Source organism: Propithecus coquereli, unplaced genomic scaffold (assembly GCF_000956105.1).
Source record: "Propithecus coquereli isolate 6110/MARCELLA unplaced genomic scaffold, Pcoq_1.0 Scaffold1, whole genome shotgun sequence".
Classification (NCBI taxonomy): domain Eukaryota; kingdom Metazoa; phylum Chordata; class Mammalia; order Primates; family Indriidae; genus Propithecus; species Propithecus coquereli.
In genome coordinates this window covers 20,575,948-20,601,942 of record NW_012133857.1, presented here as the reverse complement: position 1 = coordinate 20,601,942, position 25,995 = coordinate 20,575,948, and the positions used below count along the sequence as shown (strand labels likewise).

At 42.7% G+C, this 25,995-nt stretch overlaps 1 protein-coding gene across 5 annotated transcripts; it reads right to left on the bottom strand.

Annotated features, from left to right (window-relative positions):
- Nucleotides 1-596: 596 nt before the first annotated feature.
- KCTD6 (potassium channel tetramerization domain containing 6) lies at nucleotides 597-25,995 on the bottom strand. 5 transcript variants are annotated; one of them, XM_012646199.1, is made up of 4 exons: nucleotides 8,483-8,690; nucleotides 5,091-5,195; nucleotides 3,627-3,696; nucleotides 597-1,988 (listed from the first exon to the last, which is right to left on the bottom strand). In XM_012646199.1, the coding sequence occupies exons 3-4, from the start codon at nucleotides 3,651-3,653 to the stop codon at nucleotides 1,302-1,304; spliced, it is 714 nt and encodes a 237-aa protein (XP_012501653.1). In that variant the 5' UTR covers nucleotides 3,654-3,696; nucleotides 5,091-5,195; nucleotides 8,483-8,690; the 3' UTR covers nucleotides 597-1,301. The 5 variants fall into 5 exon arrangements, with proteins under 5 accessions (XP_012501653.1, XP_012501809.1, XP_012501574.1 ...); XM_012646355.1 differs by lacking the exons at nucleotides 5,091-5,195; nucleotides 8,483-8,690 and adding an exon at nucleotides 25,940-25,995; XM_012646120.1 differs by lacking the exons at nucleotides 5,091-5,195; nucleotides 8,483-8,690 and adding an exon at nucleotides 10,705-10,766.

Here is a 25,995-nt window from a genome sequence, read left to right as displayed (position 1 = left end):
AAGGTGTTCTAGCAAACTAGGAAGTCTCACTATAATTAAAATAATCCTTTCTGTGAGTAACTTTCAAGAAACAGAATCAAATGAACTATGCAAAATAAGAATACAGTGAAATAACTAAAATTATGTATTTCCCCAACTGCTCCGGATCCTTCATTCACTGGAGCTTGTTTCTTCTCCTCAGAAATAACCTTGACTTTGATAACAAAATACATTAGTGGGTTACCACAGTAAAGTGGCTACAGAGTCATTTTGTCCCTGTGCTCTTAGCACAGAGCTGAAATTGTCACAACTATGACAATTAAAAAATGTGTAATCTTCAACATAAGTCCTATTCGAAAAAATTTGTCAAACTGCATGTTCACTGGTCAAATATGCACTCTTTCAGACAAAATTAATAATTCTATCCATCTTTGCTTCAATAACGCAATAGAGTTTTTATAAACTGCAACCTAAGGTTCCACCGAGTCCTCCCAAATCAAATATAAATGTGCTATAGGCAATAAATATTGGGACATAAAATAAACAATGCATAATTTAGACAAGGAATATGATTTTCCCCCTTAATAATAATCAACAAATACATACTTAATTTTCATATTTCATTTTTTATTAGGTGGTTTTTTTTTCTGGTCAACAGTACACTTAGGAATTATACTGCACCAGGCATAAGACGATTTCTACCACAGGAACATTTTGTATTCAGAATCCAATATAAATATTTCTAATCAGACATTTCCATGCCTGCAGATATTTGGTTGCTTGATTTATATGCACAGAAAGAAACAGTTGTCATAACTGTAAAAAGCAGTACTTAATAAGTACTTTTAAATGATTGGAACAGTTTTCCTTTAATATTACAATACTACTTATTGTTTTGGAAACTAGGTCACCCTACATGATGTTTTGATTTTTCTCAAAGGCATCAAGAGTACTCTGCTTATTCTTTCATTCCTGTATTTTTAGCCTTCTAGTTAAGTTAGGGACCATTTTATCAGAAATCATTTTAGCACTGTAATAAAAAAAGCTCTGTTAAGGGTAGATTATATATCATAATGATTTTCAGACTTCTTTTTATAAAAAAGGTATCTGGAGACTCTGAACAGGCACATGCATACTCAGGGTGAAGGGAACAAAACATGGAGGAGTCTGCTAAAGCACAAAACTTCCTTCTGGTCCTCACTGCCTTCAAATAAATACAAATATTTAAAAGAAAAAAATCTCACACTGTGATTTAAAAAAAAAATCAGTCTCTTCCATTTTCTGGAGAGTCAGTTTCCAGAAACTTCTCTCAGGGTTGGAGATCAGTCATCTGTCTTCCGGGCTAGTCTACAAAAAGTCCAGTTGTGCTCCACTGTGTTCTCGTTGGCCCGCTCACTCATGTGATGCACTCGGGTGTTGCGGATCGTGAAACCTTGTTTTGTAATGTATTCCATCAGGTGGACCCTAAGAGAAACTTCCTGGTGATAATCACAGGGTCCAAAAGTAAAGGAAACCTGGCAGTCTCTGGTGTCCATCATGTGCTTATTCCACTTGGTAAAATAATTTGAGATGCCTTCTAGCAAGGAATGGACCTTGGTGGTGATGGTTAATTGGGTTATAATGACAGCCACTGGATTGGAGTACTTAGAAAGCTTCCGAGTACTAGACAGCTCCACAACCTCTTCAAAAGTATCCATAGGATACAAAGGCTTAGGGTCATTGAGACACTGAATCAATGGCTCAATCTGGTAAAAATCTGCTTCCTTCCGAAGCAGATCAAATTCCTTAAAATCCAGGGGTAAAGTCAACTCTGAAGTTCTTAAGAAGTTGAGAACGTATCGGAAAAGAGGTCCATCTCGATCAATGAAGTAATTGCCTTGAGGGTCTCGAGCTGTGGGGAAGTCCCCCCCAAACATAGCTCCAAGCATGGAATCCGGGTAACGCGTCAATGTGGTGAGAGACGTTGTGTACAAGTGTCCACCTACATTTAACGTGACTGGGTCAGTCATCTGAAATTTTTAAAAAAATGATCAGTCATCTGAAAATTCTTAAATCCTACCTTTGACAAATTAAGAAAATGAACAATACTGAGCAAAGCACAAGATACCTTCAGGCTATAACGCATTTAGTAATCCTATAATGCAAATTGGCTTTACTTTCAGTGATAAACATAACCAGATGAAGGGATCTAACATTTGCTTTCAATAGAAAAAAAGGATAAATCCAATTCTTTAAAGACTTACTGTAAGAATGGAGGGCATGACTTCCAGAGCTATATAGTTTCAGGTCAGAGAAGATTATGGGAAGGAAAAAGCTAAGCTAAAATATACTCTTAAGTTTTTTCTGATTTTTAAAAAAAGGCTTTCATTTTTCTTAACTCAATTTAACATAGGATAGAATAAAAATGATCTGACAATGTAAAGACATCTACTTTCAATATTTCTTTGAGTTTTTCCCCCCTCATAAAAGGGGAATGAATCATGAAGTTTATTTTAAAGATATAAATTTGTACAGAACTAATCTTGATCATCTTTTCATGGAAATTATAGTTATAGTTGCAAATACTAAGTTAAAATATATAGTTTAGTCAATACAACCTAGCTACAAAAGCATCACATATCCAAAGGCTAATAGCAGCTTTAACATTTCACAATCTGATAGTATATTCACTTTTGCAACATTAATATTACAATCTATCCTTTAATTTTGAGAAACAAGCTTCTCTAACATACCTTCAGTTTTAGAAATCATATTCAAGAAAAAATAAAGACACACAGAGTTCAGGTATGAGGCAAGTAAAATATTTCTTACCAAAAGAATAGAAAAATAGGGAGATACACACACATATGAGAAGTGCAGCTAGGAGAAGAGGCACCTTCTCAACCATTAACCTCCCTAACTATAAGAAAATGTCCGCCATATCATTACTCTCTACACCCTTCTAGTAGTCACCATTCCATGAAGTAATACTTTTAAGAGCAATATACTTTAAAAACCAAAAAATAATGTTGTCTCTCAAATAAGTGATTTAAAAAAGTACTTAGAAAGTCCATATTGAGTTTGCTCCCATAAAAACACCAAACCCTCAGGAGTTCGAGACCAGCCTGAGCAAGAGCAAGAACCTGTCTCTACTAAAAATAGAAAAAATTAACAGGGTGTGGTGGTGGCATGTGCCCATAGTCCCAGCTACTCGGGAGGCTGAGGCAGGAGGATCACTTGAGCCCAGGAGTTTGAGGTTGCTGTGAGCTTTGATGACCCCACTGCACTCTAGCCTGGGCAGCAGAGTGAGACTCTATCTCAAAACAAACAAACAAACAAACAAAAACACCAAACCAGCCAGGTGTGGTGGCTCACACCTGTAATCCCAGAACTTTGGGAGGCCAAGGCAGGAGGATCACTTGAGACCAGGAGTTTGAGACCAGCAATATAGCAAGACCCCTTCTCTACAAAAAATTTTTTTTAAAAATTAAAAAAAAAACAACCAAAAAATACATCTAAACTATTAATAATTAAAAGAGGGAGGGAGTTGTACAAATTCATAATATTCATTCTTTTAAGATATATTACACCTGAGAATACATAAGGGAAAACAAGATACACAAAAATTATTTGCCAGCCTTCAAAATGCATCTGCAAGAACCACTCACCATATAGCCCCAGTCTCCATTATCCATCTGCTCCAGCGCTGCGTCTCCAAGAGCCCAGGTTCCAGGGAAACTTTGGGAGGAAAAAAATCAGACATATGATAGCACATATAACCACAAAAATAGAGAAAAAAGGTTTTTTTCACCCCACAGAGCAGTCCGAACACCAGAAAAACTACTCATTTTTGCTCAACTAAAACCTAATACAGGGCAAAGATCTGGGGAAGAAAGCACATCCCCCGGGGCCTTCTATGTGTCCTCCATGCTTACCACAAAGAGCCCATCTGGAACTAAGACACAAGATTTTTATAGAGAAAGAATTATCCTGTACTTAAAAAGGAGGAAGAGCCCAGGAATTAAACCAGTCATTCAAATTCTACCTCTCTGAATCTTCACAGTGTATAAAAAGAAAACAAAAGAAAAGAAGAGAGAGGAGAGGAGAGGGAAAAAAATTTACCTCTCTTCTCTGAAAATCCAATTTTTAGAATTTCTATAGAACATTCTGATTAACTCTGCAACCGTATCCTGGCACAAACCCTTAGTGGTCCACAATGTACACCACTCTGGTGATGGGCACACTAAAAGCCCTGACTTCAGCATTATTCAATTCATCCATGTAACAAAAACACTTGTACCCTCCTTGATATTTTGAAATTAAAAAATAATTAATAAAATGCATCATTGGAGAACTCCAAATAACAAAAAATAAAAATTAAAAAATTAAAAAGGGAGAAAGGGAAAACTCCTTTTCATCCGCATTTCAGCTATACAAATTAATCACCTCAGTAAAAGTATCAAAAATCATAAATCTCTTGAGACACCAGTATCCCTTACAAGAGAAATACATCAGAATGGTATTTATTTTATAATACAAAAAACTGATCATGATATAGTTTAACAATGATGTATTTCTCTTTGTACAACAAGTAAAACAAATAGAAAACAATTTAAATGCTAAACTGTTAGAGCACAATTTGGGGCAAAAAGAACCTTACTGATCTGGACGAGAGTGGATCAGCCAGCACCCATGGACAGCCAGCGTTAAGATACTGAGAAACGCTCAGATACTAATGATGCCAGTGTGAATTTATTTTTATCTACAATTCAAAAGCACTTAAACAGTTTCCCAGCTACTGAATTGCCTTAGTCAGTTCCCGCTCACACACTTTTTTCCCCAAATCAACCTGCAAAGCAAACTGCAGAGCAAATTTCAAAAGCTCTGGCAAGAGATGGTAGGAAACATGGACTTATCCGTATTCACCCAGGAAAAGCATTGGCTTTTTTATATGGTCTTTGAACAGATCCACTTTTCCCACTTTTAGAGGAATCTGGCACACAATTCCCAGAACAAGCCTGGCTACAGAAGATCACAAAGGCTCTTTCTCAAAAGGTCACTCAGGCATGTAGAGAACATTTGCATAGCACAGCATGGGCTGAAATCAGAGCCTGAAGCATCTATTTCTCTACCTTGCAAATTCTTCAAAGCAAACAAGCTAAAATGTGGACCCAGAGACGTGCAGTCAGTTTTTATTCTTTACACTCAGCAGTTGGATGTAGATAGGCCTCCACATGCTATAGGGTGAGAAATAGAACAAATGTCAAATTCAGGGCTGTTATGACAACATTTCATTCCTCTGACTTGCTTCACAAATAGTATCCGAAGTAAACAGAACCAAGAAACGGTGTTGCCAATTTGTCTTGCCAGCATCTGATTCAGTTACTGATAACAATAGATTAATAACTGAGCAATTTAAAGGGACAGTCATCCAAAAGTTCTGGTAAGATGCTCATCTTTGGCATTTTTCCATCACCCAAAGTATGCATTCCTGACAGCCTCAATAACCATTTATTCAACCAACATTTACTGAAAGTCAACTATGGGGTGGGGAGGAACCTATGTGCAATGGGGATACACGGAAATGGGAAAGGAACAATTTTCGCCCTCATGGAGCTTTCAATCTATGAAGGAAGACAATATGTGACAACTTAAGCACAGAACAGATTTCTAAAGTGCTATATAATAGATGGACCAGCAGAGGCCTGCAGGAGGAGAAAATCGAGATTCCAAATGGGAAAATGGAGGACTTCTGGAAAAAGCTCATTCAGTTGAACCCTGAAAGAAAATCTGGACAACCTGAAAAGGGATTCTAGAAATAAATTAAACAGACAGGGATAAAACAGACAGGCATATGAAAGCCTTTCCACCACCCCCTCCAATATTCCTGATAACAGTAAGCCAAGCACGTATTACTATCAACATTTTAGAGATGCAAAACAGAAAAATACGGTAGATTAAGTGACTAGTTCAAGGCCCCACGACTGAGAAGTAACTGAGTAAGAACTTGGGTTTTCTGACTCCTAGTCTGGATCTTTCCATAGTCCTCTCCTAGGATAGAAATTTAAAGAACAGAACCCAAGAAACAATTTGAAAAGGATTACCTTTAGACTCCCTATAGCCATCTATTAATCCTATCCACCCAGTAGGGATTTATTTACAAATTTTACAGTAACTCAGCCTAACTAAGCAGTTATAATGGGTTTGTAAAAATTCTCTTGAGGTAAAAAAAAAAAAAAAAAAAAAGGCTGGAATCTATTCACTACTGTGAATAATGGCTGCTATCCTCTGTCTTCAGTGATCAAAAAAAAGTCCAATCCATGAATATCCAAATGTTTAAATGAGAAATAGAAGACCAAGACAAGGAAAAAAACAGACATCAATGTTACAGCTGTTATGCAAGGTCTGTCCACTATTAATCCTTTTTTTCCTTTTTTACTGCTAAATCAAAACAAGATAACTTCTTGAGCACTCATAAAAAGAAAATTAACGATGCCCCTGAATTTGTTCCACAGCAAAAGCCAAGGTTCCGGCACAAAGATGTAATGAAACCTCAAGATTAATAATTCAGGAAAGCAATTATGGGAATCTATATGAGCCCATGTTTCTTAAAAAGCATCCAAGAGCCTTACTATACTTGTGTATAAAATATATCAAAATAAACTGAAGCAAAGCCACTATTAGTCACTCCAATAACAACGACTAAACTGTCTTTAAAAATCAAATTGTTGGCCGGGCGGGGTGGCTCACGCCTGTAATCCTAGCTCTCTGGGAGGCCGAGGCAGGCAGATTGTTTGAGCTCAGGAGTTCGAAAACAGCCTGAGCAAGAGCGAGACCCCGTCTCTACTAAAAATAGAAAGAAATTAATCGGACAACTAAAAATACATAGAAAAAATTAGCTGGGCATGGTGGCACGTGCCTGTAGTCCCAGCTACTCAGGAGGCTGAGGCAGAAGGATCGCTTGAGCCCAGGAGTTTGAGGTTGCTGTGAGCTAGGATGACGCCACGGCACTCTAGCCCGGACAACACGGTGAGACTCTGTCTCAAAAAAAAAAAAAAAAAAAAATCAAATTGTTCATTAAAGAGCTCAAAGGGAAAAAACAGTATTGATTAGTTTAGATTTTTATCTCTACTCCTTGCTTCTAAACATCCTCTGTGGAAATGCAAAAAAAAAAAAAAAAAAAGGCAGGAAGATTCCTGGCTATCCAATAGCTGGATCATAATCAGCCTCTGAATTCTGAACTGATGTCCATTAGGAATATCTGAGAGACAATGTAGATGAATGGAATAAAACACAATCCCAAAGAATTTCCAGAATAGTTTCAATCTCTTCTACTAAATCATTTTCGAGAGCTACAAACAATTAGAAAATGATTCATTTGCTTTTCATCTTCTCTCCCTTTTAGCACAGTCTCCCGTGGGGGCTTAATGAGAAGTTAAATGACCACAGGACAGGTAGCAGAAGGAAGATCTTGAAATGGGTATCAAACGGGCCTGTTTTACTTAATGAAGGCAAAGAAATATCTAATATTTCAGAATATTTGCCAGGAATGGAGATTATGAGGGTAACAATGTAAAAAGTTTTCCTTTACCGTGACTTTCCTTACTAAAGATCATTTTTAAACAGTGTATACAACCAAGAACAAACAACTATATAAAGTTCAAAGAAAGGCTTCTGGTCCTGTAAAATCCATTCACTTGAAAATGGTTTACCTGAAAAGATCTTATCTTTGATGTAAATAAAATTCTTGTGGAAACAACACTGACCATTCCCAAAAAATATAAAACAGCACAGAAAATTCACCCACGTTTAAACTTCTAAGGTTATTGCAACTCATGTATAAACTCTGACAGTGTACTGTTAGCAGGTAACTAAGTTAAGGAAAACATATACTGAAGAATTTATAGAAGTCTTCCAAGAATTTACACATTTTCTAAAGTAGCAAATCTGAAGAATGCACAATTCAGTAACTTTAAAAACAACGTATGAACCCCTAAACGCCATTCTTCTCACCACTGTAGAATTGCAATTACAGACTTAATGGTTACAATGAACTAATTTAACACAAATATTCCTGGTTTATCATTTCTGCTATAGACTAAAAATTCCCCAAGACGAAAGACATACTCCTATATGACAACCTATACACTGAAATATAAACCTTCAACCCTATAACTACTGCCATCCCAGAGTTTCCAGGTAGCCCTTTAAAATGCTTTTCTGCCAACTGTGGTGTCAAGAGCGAGACCCTGTCTCTAATAAAAATAGAAAAATTAGCCAGGCGTCGTGGAGCATGCCTGTAGTCCCAGCTATTCAGGAGGCTGAGGCAGGAGGATCGCTTAAGCCCAGGAGTTTGAGGTTGCAGTGAGCTATGATGCCACTGCACTTTACCCAGGGTGACAGAGCAAGACTCTGTCTCAAAAATAAATAAATAAATTTAAAAAATGAAATGCTTTTCTACTGAAACCTTTGTGTCTGGCATTCAGAAAAGAAGACTCAATAAATTTCCTCCACCTATACTTACCTTCAAAATCGCCTTTATACTGAGTTTCTCTCTTTTTGAAACCTGGGAGTTTGAAAGTGAAATACTTTTTATAGTAACTAGTTCAGCGACATCTAAAGGAGTCTTTTGGGTTAACATCCACATACAGGCCAGCACAAGTAGCCAGGCATACAAGGATAATGTGATTATAGTGTTAAATTACCCTTAACAATACCACTGCAAGAATGGATTTTTTTCTAAAAGTAATTCTTTTCTCTCTCCTCTCTCATCCATGTTGTCTAGAAGAAAAGGAGCTACAGCTTGAAAGTGACCTTAACACTGAAGAGTTGACTGACAACTCTTTAGCATTATAATATTCCTCATAAAATCAAAATAATAAAATTCCTCCTACCCTCAGTCTCCACCAGATAAAACCTGATAATACCACCTTTCCAGAAGTAATTACACCATTTAGGCACAACACAAAGGCAAAAACTGGCCCACAGGGTAACAGATCAGGACAAGGAAAGAGAAGGGGGTGGGGGTTGTATCCCAATTCTCAATTCTGCTCTGTTACTAATTATGAGACCCTGAGAAAATCATCCTTTATGACCAGCTTCTCCTTTGGGGAAATGGAGAAAATATGTGAGATCGTGAATATAAAATCATCTGTAAACTGGCAAGTATTATACAAATGTGAAAACAGGAGTGGCAATAGCATAAACAAAATTTCTGTGGTACAGTGAGAAACCTGAGAGTGTAAACACAAGTAATTTAGAGCATCGGCACGGAGACAGGGCAAATATGGAAAAGAAGTCCTCTTAATTATCTTCCAATCTCCCCGGAGCTCCAGAAGGGAGAACTTCGTCCAGGTAAAGGGGTGTGTCCAGCTTTTACAGAGTCCACCAGACATCTGAGCTCTTCATCTCAGAAGGAACTTCTTTAAAGCATGACTCAGGATTATCTCCAAGATAAAGCTGAATCCAAATAAATACATGTATTACACTTTACATTGGCCCCAAATATCAAAATCCAACACACTGAGGGATTCATAGGGTTCACCCTAAGATACCTTTATGTAGTAATGCTTTGGTTAAATATGATTTATGAAAATTCAAATTACAAAACTTTGGAATGGCATCTATGGCTATCCTGACCACCCCACCCTTCTTCATATCTAAGGCATTACACAAAATCTAGTATCAGTAATGACCATCAGAGAAAATTCTCTCAACTACCAACCCTGCTGACAAAAACATTATTTTCCTTTTCCTAGCTACGTATTTGTTCATCTGAAAACATTTCAATCTTGGGCTCAGGCCTGTGCTAAATGCTGTCCCCAAACTTCTTTCCTATCCCAGGATGATTCAAGTACTGGAGCATTTGTGACAGCGAAAAAATGAACATGCCAAAGGGATATGGAAGAGATACTCAGGCTACCCCAAACATTCTTAGCTAAACCAGGTCATCCTGGGTCACTTTGCCACCCAAATCTCTTCTATCACAAAGTCCTACAATTGGATTTATCAACTTGTTCTAGAACTGGTATACTTAAACAGAAACATGATAACTTCAGCAGAATATCCAAACAGGATCTCTGTCACGTTTCATTTCCCCATCCCACCCCGAGACACAGCCTGCACCACAGTCAGCCCAGCAGGTGCTGCAGGAGCTCCCCATTACCACGGCCATTTATCACCTCTGACATCAAGCATTAAAAATGCCACGAAATATACAAATCTAAGCATAAAGAACTCAGCTGCAATCTGAGAGTGTCTCTTCAGAGCAGAAAAATCCCAAAGGCAGCCCTACCTTACGCTTTAAACTAGGGCAAGCAGTGGCTAATAAGCACCACCCCCAAAAACAATCATTTTCGAGCAAACCCCGAGAGTCCCCGTCCGGGCCGCGCTTCGCTGTTGCCCCGCAAGCGAAGCCCCCCAACCACAGCCGGCCCTGGCGCAGAGTGGACGATGCTCCGGGCCCGGGCGGGAGGCGCGCACCGGAGCCCCGAACCCGGGCCCGCAGAAACCGCGCATCCCCGCCGGGCGGGCCCCGGAACCCCCGCCCAGGCCTGGCCGCGGGCACCCCAGCCGTGAGCTCGTGCCAGCCCCGGGACACGCGCCCCGGGCTCCCCGCGGTCCCCTCAGCGCGCCCACGCCCTGATCCTCCTCAGCCCCGCTCCCCTGGCCGCTCGGCGCGAGCTCCTCCTTACGCCCGGCCCTCCCGAGCCCCGGCCCCGCAAGCCCCACGCCCGCCCCACTCACTGCGCGGCGGCGGCGGCGGCCGGGCCGGGAGATGCCGGCGGCCGGAGAGTGCGAGCACGGGGACAAGCAAGCCCGCGCCCGGCGGTGGCGGCGGCGGCAGAAAGGACGACTCAGTACGCGCCCGGAGTTGCGGCTACAGCAGCCCGGCGCGGGCGGCGCCTTCCCAGCAGAACCGCGGCGCCACGAGCGCGGGCGCCCCCTAACGGCGGCCCGGGCTGGAGGCCAGAGGGCCTGACGCCGGAGGAGCGGCACGAGCGAAGCCAGAGCCGTGCGGTCAGGCCGGCTCTACCGCAGCCCTGAAGCCCCTCCCCGAAACCCCGAGACCCCGCCCCCACGCCCCGCCTCCTCCCGCAGCCTGAGGTCCGCCCTGCCCAGGGCGGGCGCTTTGCTGCGTCCTCAGCGGGAGTGTCTCCGCAGCTCTTTCTCCTAAGTCATTTCGCGGACTTGTGTCGGCCCCCACCATGTGCCAGCCTGGGCCGGTACAACGGCCACCAAGGCGGAGGCGGGTCCTATTGAGAGGAGAAGATAGACAAGACTCAAAGAAGCACTAATAGACAAAATAACGACAAGTTATGATCATAAGTGTTGGCAGGGGCATGATTAGAGGACTTAAATGGAGAAAGGAAGGAGACAGTGCCGCTGGGCCTGTGGCCAGAGCCCCTCTTGGCCTTGCCCTCTGTTGGGGAATCCACCAATAAGGGCTGTGAGGACGCCCCTGGGGTCACCTACCCGGCGTGGTGGGCAGGGCAGCGAAACGCAGCTAGGCCTGAAGGCCAGCAGCATGGGCAGCCAGGTGGGGAGAAGGGCAGAGGCAACTTCAGCAGACAAAATGACCTGTGCAAAGGCCTTGAGGCCTGAAGGAGCTCAACCCTAGATGAGACTGGGGCAGGTATTGTCCCCATTTCCCTATGAAGAAGTCAAGGCTGCAGAGAGTGGGCGGTTACCTAAAGCCTCAGAGCTAGTAGGTCTCCATGGGTAGAGCAAATGCCATTCACTTCCTGCTGGCCTGATCGCTGTCCCCTTCCAGGTGGGTCCGGTTATATGACGTTGATTTTGCCATTTCCTTTCTCCACCGGAATAACCACTGGCCTTAGAAACTCGCTTGGGTTTCATGTCTGCATGTGTGTGAGTTGGCTCTGGGGTGGAACTTACATCAGCGTGGTCTCCACAGATCTGATACTTGGTTTTTCTCCAAAAACTCAAATTGATAGGTCAAATAAATGGCATATGTTTCAGCAGCATAACTGAGTGCTGTATTATCATATTCTCAAAAGTGAGAATACAGGGAAATGTGTGTGAAAATAATCAGTACATAAAATAGTATACATGGTGCAATCCTAATTTTATTTTTAAGAACATAAATATGCATGACAAAAATTTTGAAGGACATAACACCAAACCATCAGTCATAGTGTTCCAGACAATAGTATGGGAATGTTAATGACTTATTACGTCTTAATGTTCTGAATTTTCCATATTTTCTAGAACACATGAGTATTGATTTTATAATCAGAAAAATACGATGAGGTTTATTTTTTGCAAGAAGACAATACCAAAATTACCCAACACTCAGATTTCCAGAATTCAGTGCCACTGAAAACTAGAACTGCCTCTGACTTTCTGGTGTCTTTAAAAGAGTCATTTCCCCTCTCAGGGCTCCTATTTCCCCAAATAAAAACTGACAGTGATTAACTTTATCAGTAGTTTTGCCAAACCTATTCCTTCATATTTCAAAATTTTTGTAACTACTGGAAATTATATTTTCAAATTTACAATTTACAATGATGGTTATTGAAATGCAGTTGGTTTTTATATAATAATATTGTATTTAGCAAACTTGATGAACTCTTTTATAGTTCTAATAAGTTTGTGGGTTCTCCTGAATTTGCTCTGTGAACAATCAATCATAGAGTGTGTAAGTCATGACAGTTTGGTATCTTCCTGTCCAGTCTTTATCTCCTTTTCCTTGCCGTACTATGCAGACTAAATTCTCCTGCACAGGCTGGTCCAAAGGTAGTGAGTTATCTCACTTGATTGTCCACAGTCAGTTACAGATTGAACTCCTTGTTCTACTACTTAACCCCCCTCCTCACTACTGCACTTGACTAGTCTTAAAAAATAAAAAATAAAATTCTCCTGCACAATGTTGAATAGCAGTGATGGTAGTGGGCATTTCCAGCTAGTTCTTGATTGCTTCTAATTCATCATCATTAAGTATGATATTCATTGTGAATTTTTGATAGATACCCTTTATCAGGGTAAGGAAGTACTATTTTGCTTTACTATGAATGGGTGCTGAATTTTATCCAATGTGAAATCCCCCCCACCCCCGCTAATGTAATGAATTACAATCTGGGATTTTATAATATTAAACCATCCATGCATTCCTGGAATAAACTCACCTTGAGGACGTACTGTTTCTTCAATATGCTGCTAGATTCCATTTGCTAATATTTTATTTAGGGTTTTTGCATCCATATTTATGACTGAGATATGCCTACTATTTCCCTTTCTTATTCTCTCCTTGTCTGGTTTTGCTATCAAAGTTACATGAGCCTCATAAAATAAAGGAAGGAATAAGTATCTATTCACTAGACTGGAATGGTCTATAGTTTGAGTGTTCTATAGGATTCTCCTGCAAACCATCTGGATCTGTTGGTTTGGGGATTGGGGATGGAATCCAATTGGAAGCTATTTGACTGCATAGAGCTCAGGGTTACGAGCCTGTGGGAGAAAGCTGGCTTCTGGTGTGTAACTGCCTGGACCTCTGGGCCTCTCTATTCCAGGTGGCTGCCAAGTATCCAGATTCCTCTAGTAAAGATGACCCTTGTCTGCCCCATGGCCGGGCTGGACTGGAAGGGGCTGTTTATCATGGCAGTTACAAGGCTACAAGAAGGAACGAAGCCCAGGAGGGTGCTGAGGGCAGAGGGGGAGCAGCAGTTGGTAGGAATTAAGCCTGGAGTTTTGAATCCCCTCCTCCCTCCCAACTCTCACTCCCGGGTCCACCGCACCTCCTTTGGCGAAGGATCCCCCTCCCTTTCTTCTGCTGTGTTCCTCACCTCCCCCAACACCCCAACCCATAACATTCAATCTGGCCTCAGCAGCCACCTCTCCACCTAAATGGTTCTTGCTGGGGCACCAGGAACCTCCTTGTTGCTGAACCTGAAAGAACCTCTTCAATTCTGTGCATGTCAGGCCTGTCTGCAGTGATGTCTCTAGACACGATGGCCTCTTCCCTTGGCTTCTGGGATGCTATGTTTTTGTTTTCCTCCTTCCTCTGTAGCGCCTCCTCTCAGACTCATGGAGATGCTTCTCTTGCTTTACCCCCACTTTGTGCCCAAGTTTCTCTCTAGCACCATCCTCTCCTCTCCATCCACCCCACTGCGCGGGCTGGCTCAGCCACCTCCACGGGTTCCATGACTGGCTCCAAGCCAAAGACTCCCAAATCCACACCTCCAGCCCCGCCCTGTCTCCTGAACTCCAGAGCTATAGATCCTGCATTCTCTATAGCCCCAAATATGTGCCAGGCACTGTGCAAAGTGTTTTGACCCTCTGTATCGGTTATCTGTCACTACATAACAAATTATCCGAAAATGTAGGGGCTTAAAACATCATACATTTATTATCTCACAGTTCCTGTGGGTCAAGAACCTGGAAGCAGCTCCACATCTCTCATGATCTTGCGGTGCAGACGCCGGCAGGGGCTGCAGTCGCCTGAAGGCTGGAGAGCTGGCTTCCAGGACCAGCTATCGCTTCCTCAGCACGCGGACCTCCCCCCGACCACATGGCAGCTAACGTTCCCCAGAGCAAGTGATTCTGAGAGCAAGACAGAAGTCACAATGTCTTTTATAACCCAACCTGGAAAGTGACACACCCATGTTATTTTGGTCACAGAAACCAACCCTACCACTGTGTCGGAGGGTACCCTGCCACGGCACAAACCAGGAGAGGGAGTCAGGAGGAGGTATCTTGGCGGCTGCCCCCACAGCCTCACAGCTCAATAACCTCGCCTCCCACTGCGCAGACGAGAGAACTAAGGCAAGGAGAGGTGTCCTGGTAGGTCCAGGCCACACGGCTGAGTTAAGTGTGGGACAGGAGACTGGAACACAGTTCTGCCTGGCTCCCCGTGGTTTTCTCCTCCTTCTCAGCCCAGCGTCCCGTAGTCCAGCCTCATCACCCGCAACACGTGCAAACCTGAACTCTCTCCTCACCACCCCCAAGCCTTCCAAGTCCCTGGCTCAGCTCAGCAAATGGCGTTGCCATCCTCCCATCTGCCCAAACCAGAAGCTTTGAGTCATGCCTGCTCCTCCCTCCCCCTCACTTCCCAGTGCCAGAGAGCCCAGCCCTGCCAAGTCTGCCCCCTCAGTGCAGCCTGGATCCGTCTCTCCTGCTCCCTCTTCAGCTCCACCACCATCGAGCCGGGCCAAGCCACCAGTGTGTCTGTCTGGACATCTGCAATAGCCGCCTCATGGCCTCCTTCATTCTCTCGGCCCCCACGCTGCCCAGCGTCCTCCTCTCCCTGGCACGAGTCCCCTTTGAGAACACCAGGCTGGCTGTGATCCCCTGCCTGCTTCACACCTCTTCAGTGGCACCCATTGTCTTCAGGATCCAGTCCAACTCCCTCCCCTGCGGTCTGGTCCCTGCCACTCACCCCGCCTCCTCTCCTGTCCCTCTTCCCTCTCTCTGGACCCCAGCCTCTCTGGACACATTTCAGTTCCCAGGACCCACTGCCCATTATCTCACTTCGGGGCCTTCCATCATGCTGTTCCCTGAGCCTAGAACACTGTTCCCCCAGCCCTTGGCATGCCTGTCTCCTCATCCTTCAGCATATTGGCCCCTCCTCAGGAAGGTCTTCCCTGACCTCCTAGAGAGGCTGCGGTCCCCCAGCTATAAGTTCTACAGTACGTGGCCTTCCCCTCTCCACCTCCCTGCTTCTCCACTGGACTGTGAGCTCCCTGCAGGCAGAGGCTGTGTCTGTCTGGCTCGTAACAGCACCCTAGAACTTCACCTAGTGCCTGGCCCTTAGCGCGTACTCAAAAACTATGTGACAGTTTGGGGCAGTCTCTCCATTGCCCACCTCCCCCTTGCACTCCATACTCCAGCCGCGTGGACCATGTTCGTTTCCTTAGACGAATCGCTGGACCCCTCACTTCCAGGTCTTTGCACATGCCATTCCCTTGCAGGCATGCCTTCCCTTCCTTCCCCCATTCAGTCAGCCAACTCCTGTTTATTCAGCAGCAACTTGGCTTGCCAGATTTGGCAAAGGAAAGTACAGAATGCTCAGTTAAATTTGAATTTCAGATAAACAGCTAATAATTTTTTGGTAAAAGTATATCCCAAGTATTGCATTAAATACAAGCATCCTGTATTTTATCTGGTACCCCTGTCAGGAACCAGCACCATCGCCCCCTCCTTTGGGAGGTCTCCTCGCCTCCACCCCCACCCCCTTATGTCTGCTCACCCCTCATCCCTGGACTCCCAAGCCACTCCCCTGCTTGCCCCCACCAAGCATATAAACACACCCTCTGCTTTGAAATTGTCCCTTACCAACTGGACTGTGACCTCCTGACAGAGAGAGGACTGTGTCTCGGTCTTCTTTTTTTTTCCCCCAAGTTCAGTGGTGCAGTCACAGCTCACTGTAGCCTCAAACTTCTGGGCTTAGCCTCAGCCTCTCAAGTAGCTGGGACTACAGGCACATGCCACCACTCACAGCTGATTTTTCTATTTTCTGTAGAGATGGGATCTCATTCTGTTGCCCAGGCTGTTCTCAAACTCCTGGACTCAAGTGATCCTCCTGCCTTGGCCACCCAAAGTGCTGGGATTACAGGCATGAGCCACCGTACCTGGCCTTGGTCAGTCTTCATTCAGAACACCTTTTCACCTGGGGCAACCTTGGCCCTCAGGAGATGGTCAGTCAGGTTTACAGAGAAGAGAAATGAAAGAGCAACGAAGAGAAAAGTAAACAAGATGAGGAAAGGAACCAGCAAATGAAATACTGCCTGAAAAGCAAAAAGCAAAGCGGAATGAGTCTCTAGGTTGCTTATTTACAATGCAGAGTGCCCCCCTAACCTGCATCCACTTCCTGCCTTGCCTCTGTGGATAAAGTCCTCCCCACCAGCCCAGCCTGAGGGAATGCAGAAAAAAACCAGTCTGCGTCCCTCTAGGGGGTTCCAGAACAATTTCTTGAGCACTTACATGGGAGTCCCTGCAGGGGAGCAAGGAGGGAGTCCACGCTTCAGCCACATGGAGAGAAGCTGTGAGGGTGCCCTGGGCAGAGGCGCCCCCAAAGAGAGGGCTGCCCAGCTGCTATTGGAGTTCAATCAGGTCACCTGGGCGCTGAACCTATACATTCAGTGGTCATTCGAATTATCTCCCACAGCCTGGGCAACATAGCGAGACCCTATCTGGACAAAAATTTAAAAAATTAGCTGGGTGTGGTGGTGCAGCTATTCAGGAGGCCAAGGCAGGATGATCACTTGAGCCCAGGAGATTGAAGCTGCAGTGAGCTACGATCGTGCCACTGCACTCCACCCTGGGCAACAGAGCAAGACCCTGTCTCTAAAAAAAAGACTACCTTCCACCTACCCTTCCCAAGCTGGGGATGGTCCCCTAGGTCCCAGGAGGTGAGGGTCCCTAAAGCAGCTAGTTGTATTGATTATATGGACCCAGGACATTGCTGAGCTCCTTCCAGCTACCTCTTGTGGAGTATTTTGTATAGCCAAGGAACTGGCCAGTGGGGAAACCCACTCCACTCTGCCTCTCTCGGTGGTGGGTTCTGTCTCTCCTGTGTATGTGTGTGCGTGTGTCTCCCTGTCTTCCCCTTTGGTCTTTGGTCCTTGTGTCACTGGTTTCACCGGCTGAGGTTTTCCTGGGGCTTATAAATGGCCTTTCTTAGCTTTTTCTTCACTGGGTGCCCCAACTCAGAAATAAATTCCAAAAGACCGGCCCCAGTCTGTCTCCAGGCCACCCACTGGTACAAGTGACCTTGCAGCCAGCAGTTTCCAACACCTCCCCCACTTCCAGCCATGGAGACGCTTTGGTAAGTTTGATGAGCTCGTTTTCCTTTTTGCAAGTTTTCTAATTACCTGTTATTTCTGACCTTCTCTTTAATCAGCTTCCAAAACTCTGCTGGGAGCTACAGAACCAGAGGAAGGAATTTGGTTCTCACCAGTGTCGAGAGAGGCCCTGTGGTAGGCCTTGGATGTCACGGTCCTCTTCACCATCATGACTCTAATTATAGAGAGTGGATCTTGCATTAGCCCAGGACTCAGAAGCTCCGGCTTCTGCCGTTAGCTCCATGAGCATCTCAGTGTGCCACCTCTGAAAAGTTCACTGGCCTGGAGACCCCTCCCATGTCAAACGGGAACAAATCTGTCTGGCCATAGTGTCACCAGCTGGTGTGCAAAAGGCTCGTAAAACAACTCCGGACTCTGAGTTCTCGTCCTCCCCGACAGCTCAGTGCCCCAAACACTTGTCAATAACACATTTCAGGCCTCGGTTTATCCTCCCACCCTTTCCTAATCCAATCTGCTTCCTCTGCGTGTGTTTGCTTGTCTAACAAGAGCAGATCCTGTGCAAAGCCCCACTCCTGGCCATTCGGTCCAGTCCCTCCCAGGTTGGGTCCCTCCAGGTCTGAGGGCCTCTCTTTCCACACTTCTTCCTGGATGCCCCCCCCCGTCCCTCAACCTAGTGAGTGGGGACCCATGCACTACCCCCACCTCAAATTCATTGCCTGTCAAGGCGTTCTGCGTGACTCTGTCTGAGACCTGGTTGTATTATGACAGGGATCAGGACATGCTTCTCCAAAATATGGCAACTTGTCAGATTGGATATTGTAAGCTAAAGGGATTTGAGAAACAGCAGGTGCAGGAAGGAATCTCTGACCATCCTCTGAAACCAATCATAAGCCCGTCATGTGAGAGGCGCCCTCCTTATTCCCAAGGGGAAGGAGCATCCGTATCTCTGCAGATGGAGGGACACGCTGAGAAGAATCTGGAGGAACAGGCCTTGGTAAGTTCCCCAGTTTGCTGCATTTAGCTCCTAGCACTTTGTGTATCACATTTTTTCATGACTTTCCACATTGCAGCACATCTAGTATAAAAACACTCAGGTTTAACCGTTTCTTCAAGTCTTCATTTCCTTATGAAGGCCCCCACATCACATAAAACTTATATTAAATAAATTTATATGTTTTTCTCTTGTTAATCTGGCTTTTGCAAAGAGGGGCAGAAAGAAAAGGATATTTTTCCTCCGCTATGGTTACCTTCATAGAGCTCCTATATTTTACACAAGGTGCAATTAATAATATTTGTAAAGCTGCCATAGTACGTGATCTGTGAATGTTCCAGGAGCTTCTGAAATGAAAGGTATGATTATAAGCCAAGAATGATATTTTAACTCTATTAAAATGTCCCTGGGGTTTCACGGGGGGGTTTCAACACCTCAGTGGCTAACAGTGGGTCCATTGTCACCTCAGCAAAAAATGAGAGCATGATGTAGAGCAGTAACTATAGCAACCGCGTGAAGAGCGTGTGTTGGGATTCAGAATTGTCTTACACATGTCACTTACTCCCCATTACTGACGTCAGATCCCGAGATGACTGGGTGGGACCAGCTTGCTCTCTGGTCTGTCACTTACCAGTAATTCGGGCTTGGACCCACTCAGAAGCCTCTCAGCCTCAGTTTCCTCAATTGTAAAATGGAATAAACAACTTCTTTACAGGGTTGTTGTGACAATAAAATGAGACAATTAAAGTATAAAAGACTCCAATAATGCAGTATCTGGCAAGAAGTCTGCACACAATAAATTGGTAGCTCTTATTATAATAACTAATTGCCATACTGCTGATTCGAAGAGATAAATATAGAATTGAAACTCTGGCACGCAGCAGGAGGACTGGGCTGAGAGAGAGGGGACTTTTTGAGACTGATGATTTGATTGTTCCAACAAGGCCTCTTAAAACATCCATTTATTTTGGTCGCAAGTTGAATATTGTCCACGTCAATAATTGCTATGAATAATTAAAGAACAATGACTGCCACTGACATTCTTTTAGCACTTGTGTTATTAGTTAAATATATCTTTTTATAACCCTTTCTGTATTAAGACACACAAACATCATAAAACTAAGTTGGCAGAGTGATGTAATTATACAAAGTAATAAACAGGAAAGTAATAACTTTAAGGATGATCAAATACTTAAGTAATAACTGGGAAGAAGCAGCATCCCTATCTTGGCTGAATTTTTTTTTTAGTAAATGTCGTTACTGGGGTATAGCATCCATATGGAAATATGCACAAAGTGTCTGGGTAAGGTGGCTCATGCCTGTAATCCTAGCACTTTGGGAGGCCCAGGCAGGAGGATTGTTTGAGGTCAGGAGTTCGAGACCACTTGAGCAACATAGTGAGACCCCATCTCTGAAAAAAAAAAAATAGAAAAAATTAGCTGGGCATGGTGCCATGCACCTGTAGTCCCAGCTACTTGAGAGGCTGAGGCAGGAAGATCGCTTGAGCCCAGGAGTTGGAGGCTGTGGTGAGCTATGATGATGCCACTGCACTCCAGCCTGGGCAACAGAGTGAGACCCTATCTCCAAAAAAAAAAACAGAAAAGAAAAGAAAAAGAAAGAAAGAAAGAAAGAGAAAAAGACAGGAAGGAAGGAAGGAAGGAAATTAGGAAGGAAGGAAGATGGATACACAAAGCATAAATGGGCAGCTTGATGATTTTTCACAAAGTGAACATATCCTTGTTACCAACACACAGATCAAGAAACAGAACATTACCAGTACTCCAGAAGCCCCCTCATGCCGCTTCCTGGCTAATATTTCCTTTCCTTCCTTTGCCTTCTTTTCCCTTCCCTTCCCTTTCCTCTTCCTTCTCCTCCTCCTTCTTTCTCTTTGAGATCTAATTTACAAGCCATAAAATGTATCCATTATAAATATACCATTTTATGATATTTTATAAATTTATATAGTTGTGCAACCATCACCATTATCCAGTTTTAGAATCCTTCTATCATTCCAAAAAGTTCCCTTGTTCAAGGTCAGTTCCTGTTGAAGGTCAATCCCCACTCCCATCCTTAGCTCCAGGCAACTATTGATCTGCTCTCTGTCTCTAGAGTTTTGCTTTTACTAAAATTTACATAAAAATAGAAGCATACAATAGTAGACATATAATAATACTATTTTGTATTATGACTGTTTTTTTAATCATAAAATGTGTAAATATGAATATGGCCAGCTTAGAGTTTCCCAAGTTTGGAATATGAAACAACTTTAGGTCCTCAACAAAATACTAGCAAACAGAATCCAACACATTAAAAAGATCACTCACCATGATCAAGTGGGATTCATCCCAGGGATGCAAGAATGGTTCGACATATGCAAATCAATAAATGTGATACATCACATCAACAGAATCAAGGACAAAAACTATATGTTCATTTCAGTAGAAACTGAAAAAGCATTCAATAAAATTCAACACCCATTCATGATAAAAATCCTCAACAAATTGGGTATGGAAGGAACATACCTCAACACGATAAAGTCCATATGTGACAAGCCTACAACTAATATTATACTGAATGGGGAAAAAAATTGAAAGCCTTTCCACTATGATCTGGAACAAGACAAAGGTGCCCACATTCACCACTGTTACTCAACATAGTACTGGAAGTCCTAGCTAGAGCAATTAAGCAAGAGAAAGAAATGAAGGACATCCAAGTTGGAAAGGCTGAAGTCAATCAGCCTTGTTTGTAGATAACATGATCTTATATTTAGAAAAACCTAAAGATTCCACTAAAAACTCTTAGAACTAATAAATGAATTTAGTAAAGTTGCAGGGTATAAAATCAACATGCAAAAACCAGTAGTGTTTATATGCTCTAACAGTGATCAATATGAAAAAGAAATCAAGAAAGCAATCCCATTTACAATAGCTACAAAAAATAAAATACCTAGAAATAAATTTAACCAAAGAAGTGAAAGATCTCTACAAGGAAAATTATAAAACACTGATGAAAAAATTGAAGAGGACACAAAAAAATGGAAAGATTCCCCATGCTCATGGATTGGAAGAATTCATATTGTTAAAATGTCTATACTACCCAAAGCAATCTACAGATTCAATGCAATCCCTATCATAATAACAATGACATTCTTCACAGAAATAGAAAAAACAATCCTAAAATTTATATGGAACCACAAAAGACCCTAAATAGCTCAAGCAATCCTGAGTAAAAAGAACAAAGCTGGAGACATCACACTGCCTGATTTCAAATTATGCTACAAAGCTATAGTAACCAAAACAGCATGGTACCCATCAATAAATGAGTGCATTAAAAAAATATGGTACACGTATACCATGGAGTTCTTTCTACTAAGCCACAAAAAACAATGGTGATATAGCACCTCTTGTATTATCCTGAATAGAGCTGGAACCCATTCTACTAAGTGAAGTATCCCAAGAATGGAAGAACAAGCTTCACATGTACTCACCATAAAATTGGTATTAACTGATCAACACTTAAGTGCACATATAGTAATAGCATTCATCGGGTGTCGGGCAGGTGGGAGGGGGGAGTAAGAGATGGGTATATACACACCTAATAGGGGCACACCATCTGGGGGATGGACATGCTCGAACCTCTGACTCAGGTGGGGCAAGGGAAATATAGGTAACCTAAACATTTGTACTCCCGTTATATCTTGAAATTAAAAAAAAAATTAAAAAAATAAATTTTAATTCATAAAACTCAAAAAAAAAAAAACCAGTATGGTACTGGAAAAAAAAAAAAAAAAAAAAAGACATAGACCAATGGAACAGAATAGAGAACACAGAAATAAATCTGCACACTGATAGCCAACTCATTTTCAACAAAGGCGCCAAGAACATACGTTGGGGAAAGAATAGTCTCTTTAATAAATAGTGCTGGGAAAACTAGATATCTGTATACAGAAGAATGAAACTAGATCCCCATCTTTCACCATATACAAAAATGAACTCAAAATAGATCAAAGACTTACATGTAAAACCTGGAACTATGAAACTATTAGAAGAAAAAAATTGGGGAAATGCTATAGGACATTGATCTAGGCAAAGGTTGTTTTGGGTAAAACCTCAAAAACACAGGAAACAAAAGCAAAAATAGACAAATGGGATTGCATCAAGTCAAAATGCTTCTGCATAGCAAAGGAAACAATCAACAAAGTGAAGATATAAAGTACAGAAAAGGAGAAAATATTTGCAAACTATCCATCTGATAAGGGATTAATAACCAGAATATATAAGAAACTCAAACAACTCAATAACAAAAAACAAATAATCTGACTGTAAAATGGGCAAAAAAGCTGGGTGTAGTGGTGTGCACCCATAGTCCCAGCTACTTGGGAGGCTGAGGATCTCTTGAACCCAGGAGTTCAAGACTGGCCTGGGCAACATAGTGAGACCCCATCTCAAAAAAAATGGGGAGGGGCAAAGACCTGACTAGACATTTCTCAAAGGAAGACATGCAAATTGCCAATAAGTATAGGAAAAAGTGTTCAACATCACTAATCATCAGGGAAATGCAAATCAAAACCACTATGAGATATCACCTCACCCCAGTTAGAATGGTTGTTATCAAAAAGACAAAAAATAAAAAATGCTGGTAAAGATACAGAGAAAGGGGAATTCTCGGACACTGTTAGTGGGAATGTAAATTAGTACAGCCATTATGGAGAGCAGTATGGAAGTTCCTCAAAAAACTATACATAGAACTACCGTATGATCCATCAATCCCACTGCTGGGTATGTATCCAAAAGAAAGGAAATCAGTACGTCAAAGAGATATCTGTACTCCCACATTTATTGCAGCGTATTCATAATAACTAAGACATGAAATCAATTGAAGTGTCCATCAATGGATGAATAAAGAAAACGTGATATATATACATGAATACATACATGATGAAAAACTATTGAGCCATGAAAAAGAACGAAACCCAGTCATTTACAGCAACACAGATGGAACTGGAGGTTATTCTGTTAGGTGAGATAAGCCAGGCACATAAAGACAAATACTGCATGCTTTCACGCACACATGGGAGCTAAAAAAGTGGATCTCATGGAGGGAGAGAGAGGAATGGTGGTTACCGGAGGCTGGGAAAGAAAGGCGGGAGGGGAGAGATGAAGTGAAGCTGGTTAATGGGCATAAACACACAGTTAGATGGAAAGAATAAATTCTAGTGTTTGATAGTAAAGTAGGGAAATTATAATTAACAATAATGTATTGCATATTTCAAACGAGTTAGAAGAAAAGAATTATAATGTTCCCAATAAAAAGATAAAAGTTCGAGGTGATGGACATCCCAATTACCCTTATTTGATCATTACACATTGTATACATGTATCCAAATATCACATGTATCTCAAAAATATGTATAATTGTTATATATCAATTTTAGAAAAACAACTTTGGGTTGTATACAGACAACTATTTGATATCTTAGTTGTGTGTTTTTGGTAAGATACATGAAAGTAACTAGCACATCAAGCCCATGATGTCACAGATACTATTGCTTAGATCTAGGATAGTTTTTAAAATTAATCAATTTAAGGAAACATTAATAATAACACAGATAGTGCATAGATTTAAAAAAATTATAAGACTGTATGCCAATGATTGAAGCCAGTATTAATAAAATAGTAGCTTCAATTATGGGACGCAAATAGTTTCTGTGGGGCCTGAAATTCTCTGCATATCCAACAATAAGCAGCCTTTAAAAAAGAACAATCAGGAGCTTCTTACCACTTGGTTTGAAGTCTCCAGGATCTCGTTCTGTACTCTCTCTTACTGTGTGACAACAAGCTTTGACATTTTTCCTAACTTGATCTGACTTTATTTTTGACATAGCAAAAGTTTTGCTCATAAGGCTTCTTCTTTCTGTCTTTCCTCCCCCATCTTTCTTCCTCTTCCCCTCTCGCTCCTCCTTTCTCTCTCTCTCTCTCTCTCTCTCTCTCTCTCTCTCTCTCTCTCTCTCTCCCAGAAGAGTGAGGGGATAAAAATAAAACTACTGCAATAAAATAAATAAAGATTTTTCAAGGCTTTAAAAAAATAATAAACAATCAGAATTTTATGGCCATTGAGGTGTTTCATTGGCCATTTCAACACCTTTTTATTGAATGCCTTGTCTGTTCTAGATGCTAGATAAATGTTCATTTAGAGATTCTACTCAAACTGCTTTTTGTATTTACATTAAAATTATTCTTGAAGTTGATGATTCAAATTGAGCCAGAAAATGTCTGTGGGGCCTCAGGAGCAGGGTAAGGTGCTGTGCTCCCTTCCCCACACCCTGCAGTGAGGGGCACGAAGGTTCAGGACAGGGCCCTGCCCTCAGAGAGTCAGTCCTGAGGTTGGGGAGAAAAGATACCAAGAAGATGTGAAAGATACCAGGGATGCAGTGACGCACGGTAGTCACTGTGGCAGCTGCCACAAAGGCTTTGGGGCGACGAGAACCAGAATTCAGGGAGCCGAGTGAAAGTGTGTTTGGACGATGAGGGATTTGGCTCAAGGGAGGGTAGAATTTAGACGGACAAAGAAGAGAGGGGTGGTTCTAGCAAAATCAAGAGAGCAGAGCAAAGTACATTCTAGGGTCAATGAGCTGACCTGCTGACGGGCACAGAGTTGAAAAGGGCGAAGAGCTGGCCTAGCAGGGCTGGTTGTGATGTTGACCACCCACAGACAGCCATGAGCTGGACTCCATTAAGGACGAGAGACGCAGTCAGAGTGCTTAGGCTGCCGCGATCCTTTGAGGAATGTATAGACAACGGATGAATGGATGGAGGGGTGGATGGAAGGAAAGCAGGGAGGGAGGTTGTAGGTATGTATCCCACATTCATCCCTGTCTGTGTCAGGCCTAAAATTAAAGTTCAGTATTATGTGCTGCCTCGACATCTGGTGAAATTGGGAGGGCTTAGACAACCCTTCTTATTACAGGGACGAGGCACAGCTCCTGCTTATCCCTGAGTAGCAGGTTTCACTTCCTGCCAGCCCACGGAATTATTCCAAAAGCCACTCGCTTAGTCCTGCAGGAATTCAGGGGCCCCTCACCTTCTTGAAACTATAAAGTCTGTCTCTCACAGCCCCTGGTTATTCACTCTGCTCCCAAGTGCAACCCCCATATGGCCCTGTGAGGCATGCATCCTCCTCCTCCCCAGGCTGTGAGCATGTGTGACTAATAAACTGCTGTCCATCTTACCTGTCCTGTGTCAGGTGTCGTGTTCAGTCCCCACGACCCTGGGTAGGAATCCTGCC